The sequence below is a fragment of the Hibiscus syriacus genome, unplaced genomic scaffold (assembly GCF_006381635.1).
Source record: "Hibiscus syriacus cultivar Baekdansim isolate YM2019G1 unplaced genomic scaffold, ASM638163v2 tig00112925_pilon, whole genome shotgun sequence".
NCBI classification, from domain to species: Eukaryota; Viridiplantae; Streptophyta; class Magnoliopsida; order Malvales; family Malvaceae; genus Hibiscus; species Hibiscus syriacus.
The window spans coordinates 1,310,004-1,330,461 of NW_024063420.1; the positions used below are offsets into that span (position 1 = coordinate 1,310,004).

Genomic DNA, 20,458 nt, shown 5'->3' on the forward strand with positions numbered 1-20,458 from the left:
AGTCGGAGATGCAGTCATTCGAGACCTTTTTTGGGGCAAACAGCTTGTCACCTGCACAAGTTTAGCCAAAGGAGCTGGAACAGTTCGACAGTATATCATCAAAAAGTTTTTTCTCTTCAGACGTAACATTTTGTCCCCAATAAGGATTATTCATAATAACAGACATATTTTTGGATTAATGCCTCGGACATTTCATGCATCATAAATTTAGACATATTTTGCATTTTGGTATTTTCTTTACATTCGCATTAACTAACATAAGCATGTCTCATCAAAAGGAACGCATACTGGATACACCACCTCAAGCATTGGTCACACCCCATCCGCATAATACCCGTCTGAAAAAGAAGAAAATGGAAGTCATAATTACACAAATCGAGGAGAACATGTTGAAGCTCGAAAGAGCTAGAAAATAAGATAAACCAGAGTAGTCTTAGTACTCTGAATACAATCATGAAGAACCAAGAGTCTTTGGTTGATCAGATCGTTGCCAGGTTAGTTGGCCTACAATAGACCAGTGCGCCTGAGGTAGGTTCAACAGAAGGGGTAACTATACCACCTACCCCACAAGTGGTTATCTCACCTGAAATCTTACCGAAACTTCAAGGGAACTCATCTGCTGCAAAAGAGAAGCCCTCATCCTTTGTATTTAACCGTGAGAACAATCCGGGTTATTACCATATATCGGATTCAGACGAAGAGGATAAATCAAATAAGATGGATGAGAAAATCAAGCAATTCGAGGACCAAATGAAGGTAGTTAATGGAGACCATGACTACCCTGGAGTTGATGCCGCAGAGTTCAATCTAGTCCCAGACTTGGTTCTTCCTCCGAAATTCAAGTCCCCGAATTCGAGAAGTTTGATGGAAACAGTTACCCATCCGCTCACATCACCATGTTCTACCGAAAGATGACAGAATATAGAGGAAACGACCAACTCCTGATCCACTGCTTCTAGGAGAGTCTGTCGGGCTCATTCATCCGGTGGTACAACCAGCTAAGCCGATCAAATATCAAGACCTGGAGGGACCTAGCTAAGTCATTTCTAGAACAATACAAGCATGTTAATGACATAAGGCCAGATCGAGTTATGTTACAAAGCATGGAAAAGAAGCATAACGAGAGTTTCAGGCAATATGCACAAAAATAGAGGGATTTGGATGTACAAGTTCATCCGCCTTTGGATGAGAAAGAAACCCGAAAACTTTTTGTACAGACCCTGAAGACTCCATACTTTAGACACCTGGTTGCGATCACATCAGGAAGCTTTTCAGACTTGGTTATGGCCGGAGAAATGGTCGAGTCAGCCATAAAGCAATGCAAGATAAAGGATGGAGAGACCAGTAAAAAACCTCCCATAAAGGAAAGGGATGGGGAGATTAACAATGTTAACACCTACCACACAAATAAAGGTGTTACAATCTCCAAGACTAAATCAAATGCAGCTGTACCGACTGGTACTTTTAAACAAGATTCCAGAGAGCATAGGAGGGAAAGGGAACATTTCGACCCTATTCTCATGACCTACAAAGAGCTTTACCATCAACTTCTTGACACCCATGTAGTGTCACCATATCTGGTGGAACCCATGAAGCCCTCATACCCCAAGTGGTGTGATGAGAATGCTCATTGCGAATATCACGACGGTGTCCCAGGTTAAACTATTGAGAACTGTTACGCATTCAAGAGAGTCGTACAGAAGATGCGTAACCAGAATTGAATCGACTTTAGTAACTTGGGGGCATCCAAGTGAGGGAGATCATTTCATCATTTAAGGAATTCTGTTTGAATTTTTTTTTTTCATTTTCACTCAAGTTTTTGTAAGGACTTTTAAATAAATTTATGTTACTTTAAAGATGTTGAGCAATGAATCATATTTGCAAACTTGCAATTCTTTGAATATCAACTGAATTAAAAAACTCTGTAAATAATTCATAATTACAAATCTTTGACAAGTTAACATGATCAAAAACTGATAAAACAAGGACTTTACCCCAAAAAACTCGAACACCATTTACAAGAACCCACATAGCCTTTTCCCTTCATAAGCTTGGAATTTAGATGTGCATAGGTGCGGACAACATGGGGCATATTTTGCATATGACATTTTTATACTTTTTGGTTAAGACGTTCGGTGATGATAATAATCTTCACAAATGGAATAGTCGAGTAGGCAAATCTAGTTTAGGTCAGTTGCTTGGAAATTAAACTCTAAAATGAGGTTCATTGACTTTCAAAAACACCTAGACTATAATAGGTTCTTCTTGATAAACTTAAGAAATTGGACCCGTATACCCAGATTATAATATTATATATATATAATAAAGCTTGAGTTGTCCCTCTAGAGCATTTTGTTAAACGCCCCGGCTTTATGGATAATATTTGGCTAGCCTGATAAAGGTGATTATACTATACATTAAAGCTTGAGCTGTCTCTCTAAGGTAATTGGTTAAACTCCCCGACTTTATGGATAAGATTTAGCTAACCTGATAAAGGTGTTTACATATTGAGTTGTCCCTCTAGAGCAAATGGTTAAACACCCCAGCTTTATGGATTCAGCTAGCCAGACAACGGCAAATTTAAATAAGGAGTTTCGGTAAAATGGACTAAGGGAGTTAAGGAACACTTGTTATAGTCAATTTCACACGAGCACTCAAGAATTTCATTTTTAGACCAATATTTTTGCACTGCATTTGTTAGAGGAGCCTACAAAACTTGAACAAATGGAAGATTTTAGAGAATCGAAATAGAAGGTCTAGTAATCGATAATGCTAGTTGCGTCGTTTTGTTCGCATCCAATTAAAATGTCAAAACATGTTGCGATATTTTAAAAAATGACATTTTGGGTGACCGAAACCTTAGAAAGAAAGCCAACCTAAAGCCAACTCATCCATTTGAACATTTGTCAAAGAGCTGTAACTCTAAAAGCATTAAAAGAGCTATTGATTCATTTGATATGCTTTGAACTCATGTTTTTAATTTGATTCAATTGCGAACAATATTTTACAGAATTTTTTTCCCTCCTAAAACAAGAAAAATGAGAAAAACATTTTCAAATAGGACAATCTCAAATATGAAAGGTCTGTAAAGCCAAAGCTCGAGAAGTAAATGGGGTACGATGGATTACAAGGACCATATTGGCAGACAAAACACGAGACTCCAATCCAAGAGATAAACTCATTCATGTTACATGCATCTTAGGCATACTTAAGAGCATCACATTTATTATTTTTAGCATACATGATTTTTTACATCTTTTAGAGTCAAGTTTCGACTTCAAGATGAATGATACTCTATTCAAAAACACCTTTAAAGATTGACGGTGGTTGCTTAATTCAGTAGCAAGAATCTACACCTCAACCAATTCGACAGATTGAAAGATCGATAATTAACTTCAGATGAGTTCGAGAACCAGTTCAGAAAGTGTCCAGTTCAGATTAACTCAACGACGAGTGGCTAGTTCCCGATTAACGTTTTCAAGCCAGATTTCAATTCCACGACGGAAGATATCCGACTGGCAGAATTTATCAGTGGACTTTCCTGTGAAGGCGAGTCATCCAAAAATCAGATCACTTGGTTCAGACCCACTCAGGGGAACCACCTGAAGAATTATGACAGGCTTAGACCGTGAAAGGAAACCAATTTTTTCTATTTGCAGCATAACTCAAGGCTAGAAGGGTTATCTTCCAACCAAAGACCTTCGAGTTCGACTAAGCTCAGCTTCGAGGGCACATCATTTACAGCATAACTCAAGGCTAAAAGGGTTATCTGTCACCAAAGACCTTCGAGTTCAACTACGCTCAACTCCAAGGCACATCATTTGCAACATAGCTTAAGTCGAGAAGGGCTATCTGCCAAAGACCTTCGAGTTCGATTACACTCAACTCAAAGGCACCAACATTTGCAGCATAACTTAAGGCAAGAAGGGTTATCTGCCAACCAAAGACCTTCGAGTTTGACTATGCTCAGCTCCAAGGCATATCATTTACAGCATAACTTAAGTCGAGAAGGGCTGTCAAAGACCCTCAAGTTCGATTATACTTAGCTTCGAGGGCACATCAATTACAATATAACTCAAGGCTAGAAGGGTTATCTGTCACTAAAACCTTCAAGTTCAACTACGCTCAGCTCCAAGGCATATAATTTACAGCATAACTTAAGTCGAGAAGGGTTATCTGCCAACAAAAGACCTTTGAGTTTGACTACGCTCAGCTCAATGACACATCATTTGCAGCATAGCTTAAGTCGAGAAGGGTTATCTGCCAAAGACCCTCAAGTTCGATTATACTCAGCTTCGAGGGCACATCATTTACAGCATAACTCAAGGCTAGAAGGGTTATCTGTCACCAAAGGACCTTCGAGTTTGACTACGCTCAGCTCTAAGGCATATCATTTGCAGCATAACTTAAGTCAAAAAGGGTTATCTGCCAACCAAAGACCTTAGAGTTCGACTACACTCAGTTCTAAGGCACATCATTTGTAGCATAGCTTAAGTCGAGAAGGGCTATCTGCCAAAGACCCTCGAGTTCGATTACACTCAGCTTCGAGGCACATCATTTGCAGCATAACTCAAGGCTAGAAGGGTTATCTGCCAACAAAGACCTTTGGGTTCGATTACACTCAGCTCAACGACACATCATTTGCGGTATAACTCAAGGCTAGAAGGGTTATTTGCCAAAGACCTTTGAGTTCGACTACGCTCAGCTCCAAGGCACGTCATCTACAACATAGCTCAAGGCAAGAAGGGCTATCTGTCAATAAAATTATCGATTTTGATTTCATTCAGCTCGATGACACCTCAATCACACTACTGTCTGGCTGTAATCGAGGTTTTCAAAGTCAGAAAGAAGACCTGGGTTAACCGTGCCTTAGTGACAAAAACCCATTTTTCGGCAGTATAACTTAAATCAAGAAAAGCTATATGTCAGCGAAGACCTTTTGAGTTCGATTTCATTCAGCTCGAGGGTCTGTCAACCAGAGGGTGGAATTAAAGAATTACTTTCCAGTCAGATTTTTAAACCAAAGTCTTTAAACCGAGAAGAAGATCGAAGTTGACTACAATTTGGCAATGAGAAGCCACGTTCCAATTCAAATTCTGGACTACGGCTTCAATTCCATATCATTTCAAGATGGACTCGACTTCGCGATGGAGGAGCCATCCGCAACCCAATTCGACATGAGTTATTCTTCAACTCCATCGAACGAAAATTTGTATCTTTTTATCTTTGTCCTATTTTTTGTTCCATGAAAAAGGACAAAGAGGGGCAGCTGTAGACACTAATTTTCGTCCACGTATTTTTTTATATGCATATATATATATATATTATATAGTTTGTAAATGATTTTTTAAAGTATGTATATAATATATAGCTTTAAAACATTTTGAAAATATATATAATATATAGTTAAAAAAACATTTTTGAAAACTATATACTATATAGTTTTTAAAACATTTTGAAAAATATATAGTTTTAAAAACATTTTTGAAAACTATATAATATATAGTTTTTAAAACATTTTGAAAATAAATATATAATATATAGTTTTTGAAAAACATTTTGAAGACATATATAATATATAATTTTTAAAACATTTTTTAAAATCATAGTTTTTAAAAACATTTTTGAAAATTATATAGTTTTTTAAAAATATTTTTGAAAATGTATATATAATATATAGTTTTTAAAAGAAACAATTTTAAAAATGTATATTATATAGTTTTTGTTTTTATGTTATGTTTTGTTTGTTGTTCAGAGTCCAGGGTCCAAGAATCCAATCCAACGTACGGGTCCAACAACAGGGCCTGACCCAAACTAGAAATAAAAGATTAGGGTTTCCACGCCGCAGCAGATCATGGACCGTTGGATCTGACCCAATCCTACGGTCGAGATCAAGGGTTATAGAGGATCGAAAGTCACCAGTCGGCCGAGTATTTCGACGATATGCAGCACCAAAATCGGAACTACTCAGATTGAACCATCCGAGATCACCGAGAACAACCCCAAAACAGACCCCCATCGAGGCTTATAAATACAGAACGGTACCAAACCACAAAGGGGACACGACCATTATCACCAAAATAACCCAACACAGTCAACACAAAAAGATCAACACAGAGCCAAGAAACGCAACAATAATATAACCACAAACCATTACAACATCAAAAACCCTATAAAACCACAACAAAAATCAGAACATCAACCACAAAGCCACGAAGTGCCATCGGGAGTCGAAGAGTCGAGACGTTGGTTTTAAAGGGTAAAAAAACCCAGAACTTGCGCTTAGATCTATGCCATTTTGGGGATCTTTATGGGATTTGAGCTTTAGATCCGTGTTTGAGGCGGTAGAGGAGAGCGTTTTGTGGGAGTTTAGATGTGGCCGGCGCAGCGGAGAGACCACCGGGTGGTGGTCAGCTTTCGACCGGAAAGGAGATTAGAGAGAAGCGGGAGAGAAATATGTGAAGAGGGAGAGGGGAGATTGTGAAATGGGAAGCTTAAGCCAAATTTTTGGCTTAAATAGGTGGCCCACGGACTCGGTTCAGACTTGCGCGTCAACCTATACCCGCAAAGGGATCCGTGCGTTTTCTTATTAAAAAAGGGTAAACTATGTTTTCGGCCCCCTGGTTTGTAATTAAAATATTTGACCCTTAATTTTAATTTTTATCCGAATTCCTCTTCATTTCACCCTCTGCTTATTATTATTTCAATTTAGTCCTTTTGTTTTATATATATATTATATATATATTATATATATTATATTATATTATATTATATTATATATATATATTATATTATATTATATTATATTATATTATATTATTATATTATATTATATTATATTATATTATATTATATTATATTATATTATATTATATATATTATTATTATTATTATATATTATATTATATATATATATATTTATTATATTATTATTTTCTATTATATATATTTATATTATTTAATCATTTTTATTTTCTTTTTATTTTATGTCTTTTATATTTATTTAGTTTTTTCCTTTTTTAAAATAACCTTCTTATTTTTTTTATTTTCTATTTTTTTACTAACTTAGGTTTCTCTTTTCCATTTATTTTTAATTTATTATTCTATTAATATACGTATGTATATAATTTTTCCCCTTTTCCTTTTTTTCCTTCGTATTGGTTTTATTTTACCAGCTAATATTTTCAGCGATAATTTCAATCGATCAAAGGTAAACAATTCGAATCGAATTTTTAAATTTTAATTTAAAATCTTAATTTTCGCAATTAAGGACAACCGATAAATTAATTGATATCGAAAGGACGGTTCAAGGGTGCTAATCCTTCCTTGACCGTAATCGATTCCTGAACCTGACATGTTTCTGGTACAACTCAGATCAGATAAGATGATGTCCGACCCACCTAAATTCGTTTTAAAATGGTCGGTGGCGACTCTCATTCGTTTAATCTAAGTCGAAGCCCAATTTCGGGCCCAACCGAAAGACGACCGCGACACTATGCATTTCTTTTTCTTTCATTTCCAAATTTTAAGTGACGAACCCATTTTTTAAGTGTAACGGGATACATTTTCAATTTAAAATTATCAAAAGTATATCTCTAATAAGTTAAGACAATCCACTCAAAACAATTTTAAATTAAAAGAGTATTACCCTAAATCCAATGTAATGATGTCTAAGTTATGCACATGAGTGTAACATGCAAAATACAAGACTATATTAATTAATAAAATGAATCAAAAATGTCAAAGCAAATATAAATACATATAAAATAATACTAACAAAGTAAAAAAATAAACTTTAAGATTCAATAAGAAACATATATTATAATATTTTTGAGGAATAAAATAAAATACGCGTATAACATGAAGGTAAAATTAGAAGGTTCAAGAAACATGAATTTGGAGGACTAGAATGCACTAAATAAAAACAGGCGTGGCTCCCTCAGAAATAAATCCACGCAAACTGATCACCCCAAAACGCTGCCGTTTTGGTGCGTGATATATATAATATTTAGATGAAATTTCTTTTACCCTAGCCCGCATTTCACTTCTCTTTACTTTCTTTCAAAGGTCTCCCCTGCGCCGCTTCTCTCCTCCTTCGTCCCGTCTTCTCTTTTCATCATTCTGGCCAGGTAACCACCGAGGCCACCATGGCCTTCCTCCCCTACCGACCGCCGCCCAAATCGATCATCTAAGCCCAAAAGCGAACCTAAACTTACCCGAACCTCAACCTTCTATAATTTTATCTGTTTCTCCAACTCTCTCTTCACTCTTCTTCACGGCCGCCCGACAAAAGTAGCCACCGCGCCTACCACCCCAAATCAAACCCGATAAGGGGTTAAATAAACCCCCTAATCAAACTTTCATTGAAAAGCGCCAAACCTAGCTATAGTTCCCTCAACCAATCTTCTCAAAAGCTACCCGAAACCCACTGTTTGGGATTTAACCACCTGACCACTCCGGCCATGGGAGCTCGCAACACTAAGGTAAGAACCTAACCCTTATCCACTTCTGTTTTTTATATTTTGAAAACCCGACGTATGAGAACTAAACTAAGTAAATAACATGCAAGGATTCGAAAAACTTACAGCACTCTTACCAACCTTCGGCGACGATCCAAACTCAGCAAGGTAAATGGATCTCTCTAATTTCTATTTATTTTCGAAATAATACGCACTGGAAAACGAAAAGAAAAATCGAAGGAGAATACCTAAAAAAAAAAAATCAGTCTTTCTATTGCTTTTTTCCTTTTTTCTTGACAATGGTAGGATTGCACTTTCTTTTTCTTTTACATTGATTTCCTGTGTAAATTTAAGGGAAATATCGAGACCCCCCTCCCCTGGTTACAACGAAAACCCCCTTACAATTCCCTCTGCCTTTCTCTAAAATGCTCCCCTTGACATTCTTTCATTCACGTGCTATACACCCCCTTATTACAATTTTTTCTTCACCTAATCCCTTTGGTTTTTTCCCTTTTTTCTTCATTGCTTGATTTGGTGAAATGCTGATGGGATTTTTGTTTTTGACTTTTTCTCAGTTTTCGGTGGTTAGCAGGTTGAGACGATGGTCCGGACAAAACGAGCATCTACGATCAGTTTAGTTGATAAAAAAAAGTCAACTCCGAGCTCAAGTTCCAAAATCTGCATTTTCTACGTAACCACTATGCTCAAAGTCTGGAAACTCTTTTTCTACAATGAACAAAGAAGTTATAAATTTAATACTATTTTGCAACAATACTAAATATCCTCCAATTACTATAACTTTGTATTTAAGATGCATATGTATATATCATTTCCAGATTCATGCTGAATACCTTTAAGATGGAGATTTAACTTTAAAACTTTTAGCTGCTACCTGACAGTTTGTTTGGAATAATCATTAAATTTTATTGAAATATTATAGAATTATCATTTTAAAAAATATTATAATATTACAGTAATTATTTTATGAAAATTCAATGTATCTAGTTATTATTTTATAATTTTAAAAGTTTAATGATCAAATTAAAATAAGAATTTGACTGTAATACGATAATCTCACATAATTTACAATAATTTAAATTATATATTTTACATTTACGGAGGAATCTTGATTCATCGCAATTTTTTTTAATCAATTTGTACAACTATTTTTGTTTATAAAAATCCTTACGTGTTAGGCAGGGAATGTAGGTGAACAAGCGGTGAATAAAATAGTAAGGATATTTAATAAATGAACTGAAACAATAAATAATTTACACATCGGTTTATTAGTTTAGGGTTTAAATTTTAAACAATTATTTTAAATTATTTTATTTAAAAATAAAAGATATATATTATAATTATATTCCAAAACTAAACAGGTAGCTCCAAAACTGTAGTGCAAAGAGATTTTAAAATCAACATAGTCAACAAAAGACAGGATGTATGCCAGTTTGAACTGGCAAAATGAAACATGGTATTGCATGTGCTGCTGACGCATCGGATTGGAAAATAATAATTTCATGCAAATAACGTTGAATTGGAATTCCATGCTTAATAATTATAAAACGTGAGCTCAATTTCATTATTTTCAAACAAGAAGAAGAGATGAGGAAGACTATTTCTAATCCTACACCATGTAAGAAATATCCTTTCGCTTCCATTTATTTGAACTGTAATGATGGAAATGGCATCTCTTTTTTTACTATTAGAAGAATTAATGCATGCATTTGTCATTGCCAAATGTGACGAATGCCGATGAGCAAGTGCTGGTGAAGGAAAAGGTTAAAAGGAAACTAGATTTCAGACAGGAAGGAAATTAATAAATGTCTTCTGTCTTGTTTGTTTCTTCAAAGCTACATTGTGTCAAGGGTTTGGTTATAGTGTCACTGAAAATTGGGAAATGAAACTTTCAACATATAAAGATTGAATCTTTGAGGAGATAAGGAATGGAAGATAATTTGTTTATTTCAGCCAATAAGGCTATTTTTTGGTGTTGGATTAATTTCTCTGATTGGATTTTGTATTGCAGTTGTGACATTAATGTTGTGGATCGCCATCTCATTTCTCTTCTTTCTGGTCTCCCCTGCTGCTTCAACTTTGGATGGTAGTGTAAATGACTCCACAAAACAGAGACGTGAGCAAATCGTTGCACGTCACGGTGCAGTTGCTGCAGATGACGGCCGATGTTCAATGATCGGGACGAATGTTCTCCGGATTGGGGGGCATGCTGTTGATGCAGCAGTGGCTGCTTCCCTTTGCTTGGGAGTTGTTAGCCCAGGATCAAGTGGTATAGGTGGAGGATCCTTCATGCTACTCAGGGAAGCCAATGGGAAAGCACAAGTATTCGACATGAGGGAAACAGCTCCGATGAAAGCCTCCGAGGTTAACATCAAATCGATTGACAGAATTTACTAGTTTCTTCGTATTTTGTCATTAATCATTCCACTTTTCTCCCTATTCAGAACATGTTTGTAGGCAATGCTACTCTAAAAGCCAGTGGTGGGCTATCTATAGCAGTGCCAGGACAACTTGCTGGCCTTCACAAAGCTTGGGAACAACATGGAAAGCTTCCATGGAAAAGGCTGGTGAAACCTGCTGAGACTCTTGCTCAAAAAGGGTTCAAAATTTCCCCGTATCTCCGCATGCAAATGGAAAGTTCGAAATCATCAATATTGGCAGATAAGGGGCTTCTCCATGTTTTCGCACCAAATGGGGAGCTTTTGAAAGTTGGTGACATATGCTATAATAAGAAGCTAGCGGAAACTCTACACTACATTTCAGTATATGGGGTAGCAGCTTTCTATAATGGATCCATTGGAGCTAATTTGGTAAAAGATATTGAAAATGCCGGCGGGATATTGACATTAACGGACCTGAAGAAGTATGAAGTTAAAATGAGGGAACCAGTTTCAGCTAACGTTCTAGGCCTCGAAATTCTTAGCATGCCACCGCCTTCCTCCGGGGGAGCATCAATGGCACTAGTAAGTATATGTAGTTCATGCTTTGTACATAGGAATTCATTCATGGTTACCTTATCATAGTTAGGCTGCTTGTAATTTAAATTTATCTTCTTGTAACATATATTGAACATTCTTGCACAATATGCAATCCCAAGCGGCCTTTCAGGATCACTGGGAACCCATAGACTAGTTGAAGCCTTGAAACATGCGTTTGCAGTGAGGATGAATTTAGGTGATCCTGAATTTGTCGATGTTACCAAAGTAGTAGCCGATATGCTCTCTCCCAAGTTCGCACAAGAGTTAAGGAAAACCATTTACGACAACACCACTTTTGGCCCCAAAAACTATGGTGGCAGGTAAAAGTAACCACAATTGCCAAATAACCATTATATTCTGTTCCATGTATCCCCATGCTTGCTTTCTTCCATGTCTATTAACTTTGATGGTGGCTGGTGGAACCAGATCAATGATCATGGCACAAGCCATGTATCCATAGTGGATGCTAACGGAAATGCTGTATCAATTACTAATACGGTGAATGCATTCTTTGGTTCAAAAATACTTTCACCAAGCACCGGTATAGTCCTCAATAATGAAATGGATGACTTCTCCATGCCAAGTAATAATACCTCTGGAAATACGCCGCCGGTGGCGCCGTCCAACTTCGTCCGCCCCGGCAAAAGGCCCTTGTCGTCAATGACTCCTACTATTGTTTTGAAGGTTTGCTGATTCAAAACATGATATAACATCTATAAAACATTGCTTTTCATTCATGTGATTCTACAGGATGGGAAGCTGAAAGCCTTGGTGGGTGCAAGTGGAGGAGCTAATATCATTGCTGGGACTACACAGGTTTTCTTGAATCATTTTGCTCTTGGGATGGATCCACTCTCCTCCGTTATGGCACCAAGGGTCTACCATCAGGTTATTTTTCACTGAAACCTCTTGCCATCGACTATCTGAGATTGCTTTTCTTGATTTTCTTATATAGTTTTCATTGTGTGTTGATGCAGCTGATACCCAATGTTGTGATGTATGAGAACTGGACAACTGTGATTGGAGACCATTTCGAAGTTCCTGCAACAATAAGGAGTGACCTTCAAAAGAAGGGCCATGTCCTACAAGTCTCAGCCGTCTCAACTGTTAGCCAATTTATAGTTCATAATTTAGATGGGTTGAAGGGAAATGGAGAGCTTGTGGCAGTTAGTGACCCTAGAAAAGGAAGGTTCCCTGCCGGTTTCTGATTCCCTGTTTTGTGGGACTGTGGTAGATGTCCTCCAGGTTGTGTGAGATTATCCTAAAAATTGAGAATAAATCCGCTGATATTCGGAATATTTATTAAAATATTTAATTATATATATATACATATACTACATATAGTAATTAGTCAAAAAAAATATATTGGTTTAGGATTATTTTTAATAAGTAATATTTTTTGAATTAATTACTTATATCCGATCTATTGATCGTCTAATTTAGATCGGTTATTGCAGAGGTAAGAATGACTCTCCTAACCTAATTTGTTTCATTAGCAAACCTCAGGGTTTGAACCTCTAACCTTGCACAGGTTCTTATATTTTTAATATATGTATATATATTTAATTTATTTAGTAATTTAATTTTTATATTAATTTTTTAAAATCTTTTTATATTTTAATTTTTAAATAATTTTATTTTTAAAATATTAAATAAGTCTCTAAATTTTAAAAAATTCAAATTTAACTGTCAAACAAGACTAAAAAAATTAATTTAGTTTATCTGTCATATTATACGTCATATCATCAATCAATCAATATGATTTGTCATGTCAGTATTATAAATTGTCACATTATCACAATGAATTGTCATATTCATATCGTAATGATTTTTGACGAAAACATTGATTAAAGAGTTACATTGGGTGAAGTGAGGAATTCAAAAATATATTATTGACTAACCTAATATAAATATAATAGAAAGTTTATCTAATATTTCTCATATATATAATTTTTTTCAATTTTTAAATTTAATAACTAAAACTAGTATAATTACATGTTTTAAAAGAACTTTTAAATTTATGTTACCAAAATGCATAGTTCGAAATATAATATTTTCATCGAACAAGATTAACTCTCTTTTTCATAGAACCAAAATCAACTATGATCGAGACAAAATAAATAATGAATACTTTTGATTGAATAAAATAAGATATAAAGAATATCTTTTAAATTTTTATTATAATCTTGTAAGTGATGTTGAAAAATTATTTAACAAATGCTAATAACACCACAAGTTTATAAGTAATTAAAGAACAAAATAAAATTAAAGTATGAAAATTCAGAAAAAAAGTAATAAAAAACATGCAGATCATCAAAATTTTAAAATTTTAATTAAGATACTTGATTATCTTCATGTTTTAAAAAGAACTCTTTGAATTTGAAAAGTACAAAATAAATATAAGTTATAAGATTTTGAAGTGATAAAATTATAGTTAAAATTAAAATTAAATATGACTCTAATTAATTTAATTTTGATTAAATAGAATTATAATTAAAATTATATTTAATAAAATTATATTTTTTCTCTTAGTATAAGATTTTGAAGAGAAAAAAATTATAGTTAAATTTAAAATTAAATAGGACTCTAATTAATTTAATTTTGATTAAATAAAATTAAACTAAATTCAAATCTTATAAAATTATAAAAAAATTATGTTTGTATGGGGGCCTGGCCTAGGCAGGCTCAGGCCTACTTCCGCCCATAATTGGGTGTAAAAATAATTCGACAATCATATAAATTTTTAAAAGTAGATCAACTTCAGATATCTTTTTATTTACTTTTCATCTTCTTTTCATAGCTTAGGATAACTACAATATAATATATGTTTAAAATCATTCTTAAATATTAAAAACATATACACAATCATAAATATAATTACTTAAACTCAATATGTAACATCCTCAATATCGGGTTAGTGATTAAAGTGTATGCTTTTAAAATTCAATGATTAGATTAAATAAATTGAAAAGTGAAGGAATTTAATTGAAATGTTTGGTGTAGGATGATTTAACAAATGAAGGAGAAGTAAAAGGGTAAATGAGTCATTGAACAAGGGGTAATAATTAAATAATTATGGTGGGTATCTTATAAACCCACGTGAATCATAATTTGGGGAAACAAGGTTTCTAGACAATTCCTTCATCTTCTTCTTCTCCCAATCGTGAAGCAACCAAGGCAAGGTAAGTTGGATTTCTTTTGGTTAATCCTTAAAATTTAAGTATGGTTTTGGTTAAGGAAGACTTAGGAAACATGATGGAGAGGAAAAAGGTCACAGAAACTCAAAGATTTGTAAGTTATGAAGGATTAAATATAAGAAGTGGATAAGTGAAATTTTGAATAAGGATGTATAAATGAATGTAGAAGTTGAATTTGACTTGTCATAGGTGTGAATAAGAAGTTATAAGTGTTAAATCAAAGTTTGGATAACATGGTAAATTGGGTATGATTCTTAACTTTAAGAATTTGGATGAGATATGGGAGATAATAAGGTGTTGGAATGATAAAAGTTAGTCAAAATTGTTGTAGTTGAGTTTAGTGGTTTGAAAAGAGTTTTATATGAGGAAATTTAATGAAAAGTTATGGAATTTTCGGGTGAAACCAGTTTATTATTGACAGGTGCATCGGTACACTATGAATGGGTACCGATGCACTAAGACCAATTTTGAAAGTGCATCGATACACACTGGCAGGCATCGATGCATGAAAATTTTGAAGCTATTTTGGGTACTGATGCACCCATAGTGCATATGTACACTCCTAAAGTAAAAAGTGAATATGGGTCTATTAAATTCGTTTAAGTTAATAGCATCGAAGTATAAGGTTTAGACGTCTGATAATCATCTTGAAAATTATATTAATGTAGATATCGAGCCTATACGAGTTCCGAAACAAGTGACAAGTAAGATTGATCGAGGGAAAGGCAAGGAGACATAGGTGAGTGCATATGCATAGCATGGTTATAATAGCCTATTAAACTCTAGACTTGTGATAAGTCTAGTTCCAATATCATTGGTACATGATTACATTTCATATTATGATACATGACATGGATTCATATTATATGTATTACGTGAAAATGATCTAAGTGAATATGTATGAAAAGTTTATATGAGCCATGTGATAAGGTAAGAAGTTATATGTCTACCCGATATAAACTATATGAATTGTGAAAGCCCATGTTATGTAGATGAGAACTATAGGTATAGCTGGCATGCCAAGAATAGAGGGTCTACGCGGTCTTTTGGGATAATTCTACGTGGTCATTCGTGACATATATGTATTCTTTGGAACATGTATGAGGTCTTTTGAGACACCTACTTGATCCTTGGTATATGTATATGATTCTTAAGAAATTTCTATGTGGTCCTTATGGACAATTTTATATGGCACTACGGTGTAATTCTACACGGCAGTTCGGTGCAAATTCTACGTGGCACTTCGGTGTGACAACATAGTGCACAACCTCACAGTACTCACATACCTCAGGTTCTCAGTATTGTATCATGGGTTATTGAACTTATTGATGTGAATTCATGATGGATAATTTAATAAGATCATGGGTAAGATAAATGGTTATGTGACTTGCATAGATTGAATATATGATTTCATGATAATGCATCTCATTATGACATTCTCAGTATATGCCTCACTAAGTCTATGACTTAGCATGTATGCATCTCATTATAACATATCTCCCCTTGAAGATCAGATCAGAAGTAAATTACACACTATGTATTATTATGTGATAAATAGGTTGGTATGTAAATAAAGTCGGTAAATTAAGTATTTATGCTCTGATCGAGTTTTGTAATGTTTATTCTTAGTAGATGTCCATACATGATAGTTCTAGAAGTGAAGCGGGAGATGATAGGCCCGCTGAAAGCAATAATTCACCTGCCCTGACCAGGCAAGGTGAAGAACAAACACCTTATGGAGTGCCTATACGTGATCAAGATCAGGACGTTAGACATTGTCCTGACACGTTTCCATCATCATGTTCCATCAACTCCCAGAGTAAATGTAGTAAAGGAGTTGAGAGGATTAGGAGCTCTCGAATTTAAGGGAGAAGTTGAGGAAGGTCTGGTTACAGAGGATTTTTGGTTAAATGATTTGAAAATCATGCTAGATAGTCTCCACTATTCTGATGTGGAGAAGTTGGATGGAGCTGTGTCTTTGCTAAGGGGACAAGCTATAATATGGTGGACGAATGTCACCATGAGGTTGTCAAGTGACCATTTGACTTGATCTCTGTTTTTAGAAGAATTTAAGCATAAGTATATTGGAGATCAGTTTATCTGGCAAATGAAGCAGGAGTTTATGAACTTGAAACAAATGAATCGCTCAGTATATGAATACGAATGTGAGTTTAATAAACTGAGTCGATTTGCAGCTGAGTTTGTTACTACAGAGAAAGACGTTTGTGAATGGTTTTTGGAGGGCTTGCGCCCTATATTGAAAGATATGTTAATAGTACTGAACTTGTCCTCGTTCCAGGAGGTGATTAATCGTTCTAAAGCACTTGAGAGAGCTTAGAATGAGAGATTTGGGGACTCAAGAGTTCAGACATCTAAGAGGACTGATGCTTCTTCAAGCATCGCACCACCAAAAAGAGGAAGAGATTCGGGATTCTGACTTCAAGCTAGATCTGAATTTGTTGCATCCTCTGCTAGAGTAACAAGTCAGACGAGAGCTAGACAAACACAATCAGTAGGATCTGATGCTTGGATATCCAATCAAGGTCAAGCAAGACAATGTCAACATTGTGGGAAGAATCATTTTGGGACATGTCGAATGGCTTCTGGAGTTTGTTTTCGATGCGGAGAGGCCGGACATTTCATTCGGGATTGCCCATTAATGGTTGGTGATCCTGCACTATCTGAAAGAAATGTTTCTACCTCACAATGAGGACGAGGAAGAGGTAGAAAGAGGAATCAATATGAATCCTCTGCACAACATGAAATTCACTCAACGACGCGAGTATACAATTTAAAGACAAGTAAAGACCGTGATGATCCCGATGTTATAGCAGGTACTTTCCAGTTGTATGATAAATTAGTATTGGTGTTGATTGATCTGGGTTCTAATTATTCTTATATTAGTAGTAAATTAGTAAAAGAATTGAGAATGACATTAGAAGTTACGAGTAATGAGGTGATAGTAACTAACCCTTTAGGGCGTAGTGCTCGGGTGAATAAAGTTTGTAAGGGATGTTCCATAAGGATTCAGAGAATTGAATTTCCTGCTAATCTGATGGAACTACCTTTTGATGAGTTTGAAGTAATTCTGGGGATGGACTGGTTATTTTGTTATTATGAAAATGTTGGTTGTAGATTGAAAAAGGTAACCCTGAGAAGTCCAGAATGAATGGAGGTGAATGCGATCAGTGAAAGAACTAATCTTTTAGCAAATGTGATATCAACAATGACAACAAAGAAGTTTATGTTACAAGGATGTCAAGGTTTTCTTGCAAATGTAGTAGATACAAGAGTTAAAGAGAAAGGGTTAGATGAGATTCCGATAGTTAAAGAATTCCTTGATGTTTTTCCTGCGGAATTGCCAATATTACCTCCAGGTAGAGAGGTAGAATTTTAAATAGAAGTCATGCCGGGAACAACTCCTATTGCAATGGCACCTTATCGTATGGTTCCGAAAGAGTTGCAAGAATTAAAGAAGCAATTGCAAGAGTTGTTAGAGAAAGGATTTATTCGACCAAGTGTGTCGTCGTGGGGAGCTCCAGTGTTATTTATTAAGAAGAAAGATGATTCGATGCGTCTTTGCATTGATCATCGACAGTTCAATAAGGTGACAATCAAGAAAAAATATCCCCTTCCCCGAATTGATGACTTGTTTTATCAGTTAAAGGGAGCTTTGATATTTTCGAAGATTTACTTACGTTATGGTTACCATCAATTGAAGATTCAAGAGAAAGATATTCCGAATGCAACTTTTCGAACAAGATATGAACATTATGAATTCATCGTGATACCATTCGGAGTAATAAATGCACCTGCTGCTTTCATGGATCTCATGAATAGGATTTTTTAGCCCTATTTGGACCAGTTTGTTGTTGTCTTTATTGATGACATATTGGTGTACTCGAAATCTGATGAAGAGCATAGTGCACATATGAGGATAATTTTGTAAATTCTTAGGGATAAGAAGTTTTACGCTAAACTGTCCAAATGTGAATTTTGGCTAAATGAAGTAATTTACTTGGGGCATGTGATCTCTGCAGATGAGATTAGGGTGGACCCTTAAAAGATTAAAGCTATAATAGACTGGGAAATTCCAAAGAATGTGTCTGAAGTTCGGAGTTTTCTTGGACTTGCCAGTTTTTATCGAAGATTCATTAAGAATTTTTCGATGATAGTGTTTCCTTTAACAAAGCTGATGAGAAAGAACGTACCATTTGTCTGGACTTTGGAGTGCCAAGAAAGTTTTGAAGCTTTAAAGAAAATTTTGACAGAAGCTCTTATATTGGTTCAACCTGAATCTGGCAAGAATTTTGTGGTATACAGTGACGTGCCCATAATGGGTTGGGATGTGTATTAATGCAAGAAGGAAAAGTGGTAGTGTATGCATCAAGACAATTGAAACCACATGAAAAGAATTATCCAACTCATGATTTGGAAATGGCTGTTGTAGTGTTTACTCTCAAAAGTTGGCGTCACTACTTATACGGAGAACGTTGTTACCTGCATACGGATCATAAGAGTTTGAAGTATCTGATGACTCAAAAAGAGCTTAATTTGAGGCAAAGGAGATGGGTTGAGTTCTTAAAAGATTATGATATGATAATTAATTATCATCCCGAAAAGACTAATGTGGTAGTAGATGCTTTGAGCAGGCAAACGTTTGCAACTTTACGAGTTATGGATGTAAGATTATCTTTAACTGGAGACGGTGGTCTATGTGTAGAGTTAAGGCTTAAACTAGCGTGGTTGGGTCAAATTAGAGAATTAAAAAGTAAAGATGAGATCTGTTTGAAAAGAATATAACAATTAAAGAATAAAGAAATTAAGGATTTTGAGGTTAAGTCGGATGGGAATTTGTATTATAAAGGAAGAATTATGATACCAGACGATGAGAAATTAAAGAAATATTTATTGACAGAGGCTCATTACAATCCATTGACGATGCATCAGGGTGGAACCAAGATGTACATGGATTTAAAGGATCGGTATTGGTGGTCAGGAATGAAAAGAAGTATCACCGAATTTGTGTCTAAGTATTTGGTATGTCAACAAGTTAAAGCTGAGCATCAAGTTCCGTCAGGATTATTGCAACCGCTTTTCATTCCACAATGGAATTGGGAAAATATGACGATGGATTTTATTTCGGGGTTACCCTTGACTCTGAACAAAAGAGATTCAATTTGGGTAATTGTTGATCGATTGTCTAAATCAGCGCATTTCCTTCTAGTTAGAACATATTTCTCTATGGAAAAGTACGTGGAGTTGTACATTAGAGAAATTATTAGATTGCGTGGAGTGCTTGTTTCTATAGTTTCTGATTGAGACCCTCGATTTACTTCAAGAATATGGAAATCCCTACATGGAGCGTTGGGAACTCACCTAAACTTTAGTACGGTCTTTCATCCTCAGACTGATGGACAATTGGAGAGGACTATTCAAATCTTGGAAGATATGTTGAGAGGATATGTAATTGAGTTTAAAGGGCCGTGGGAGAAATATTTACCATTGGTAGAATTTGCTTACAACAATATTTATCAGTCTAATATGAAGATGGCACCCTATGAAGCATTATATGGGAGGAAATGTCGTACTCCATTAACTGGTATGAGCTTAAAGACCGAAGTGTTCTTGGTCCATATTTGATTCAAGATGTGGAAGAAAAAGTTTGAGAAATTTAGAATAATCTCAAAGTGGCATTTGATCGGCAAAAGTCCTATTCTGATCTTAAAAGAAAAGAAATTGAATTTGAAGTTGGAGATAAAGTTTTCTTGAAAGTATATCCCTAAAAGAAAGTATTACGATTTGG

At 35.1% G+C, this 20,458-nt stretch overlaps 1 protein-coding gene and 1 long non-coding RNA gene across 2 annotated transcripts; both read left to right on the top strand.

Annotated features, from left to right (window-relative positions):
- Positions 1–8,037: 8,037 nt before the first annotated feature.
- On the top strand, positions 8,038–9,240 carry LOC120184609. Its single transcript, XR_005522045.1, has 3 exons — positions 8,038–8,483; positions 8,570–8,627; positions 9,035–9,240. It is a non-coding gene; the product is annotated as an uncharacterized LOC120184609 (long non-coding RNA).
- A 1,259-nt stretch (positions 9,241–10,499) lies between these two features.
- Positions 10,500–12,698, top strand: LOC120184608 (glutathione hydrolase 1-like). Its single transcript, XM_039189026.1, has 6 exons — positions 10,500–10,841; positions 10,922–11,439; positions 11,539–11,774; positions 11,871–12,139; positions 12,206–12,343; positions 12,433–12,698. The coding sequence occupies exons 1-6, from the start codon at positions 10,500–10,502 to the stop codon at positions 12,661–12,663; spliced, it is 1,734 nt and encodes a 577-aa protein (XP_039044957.1). The 3' UTR covers positions 12,664–12,698.
- Positions 12,699–20,458: the final 7,760 nt, after the last annotated feature.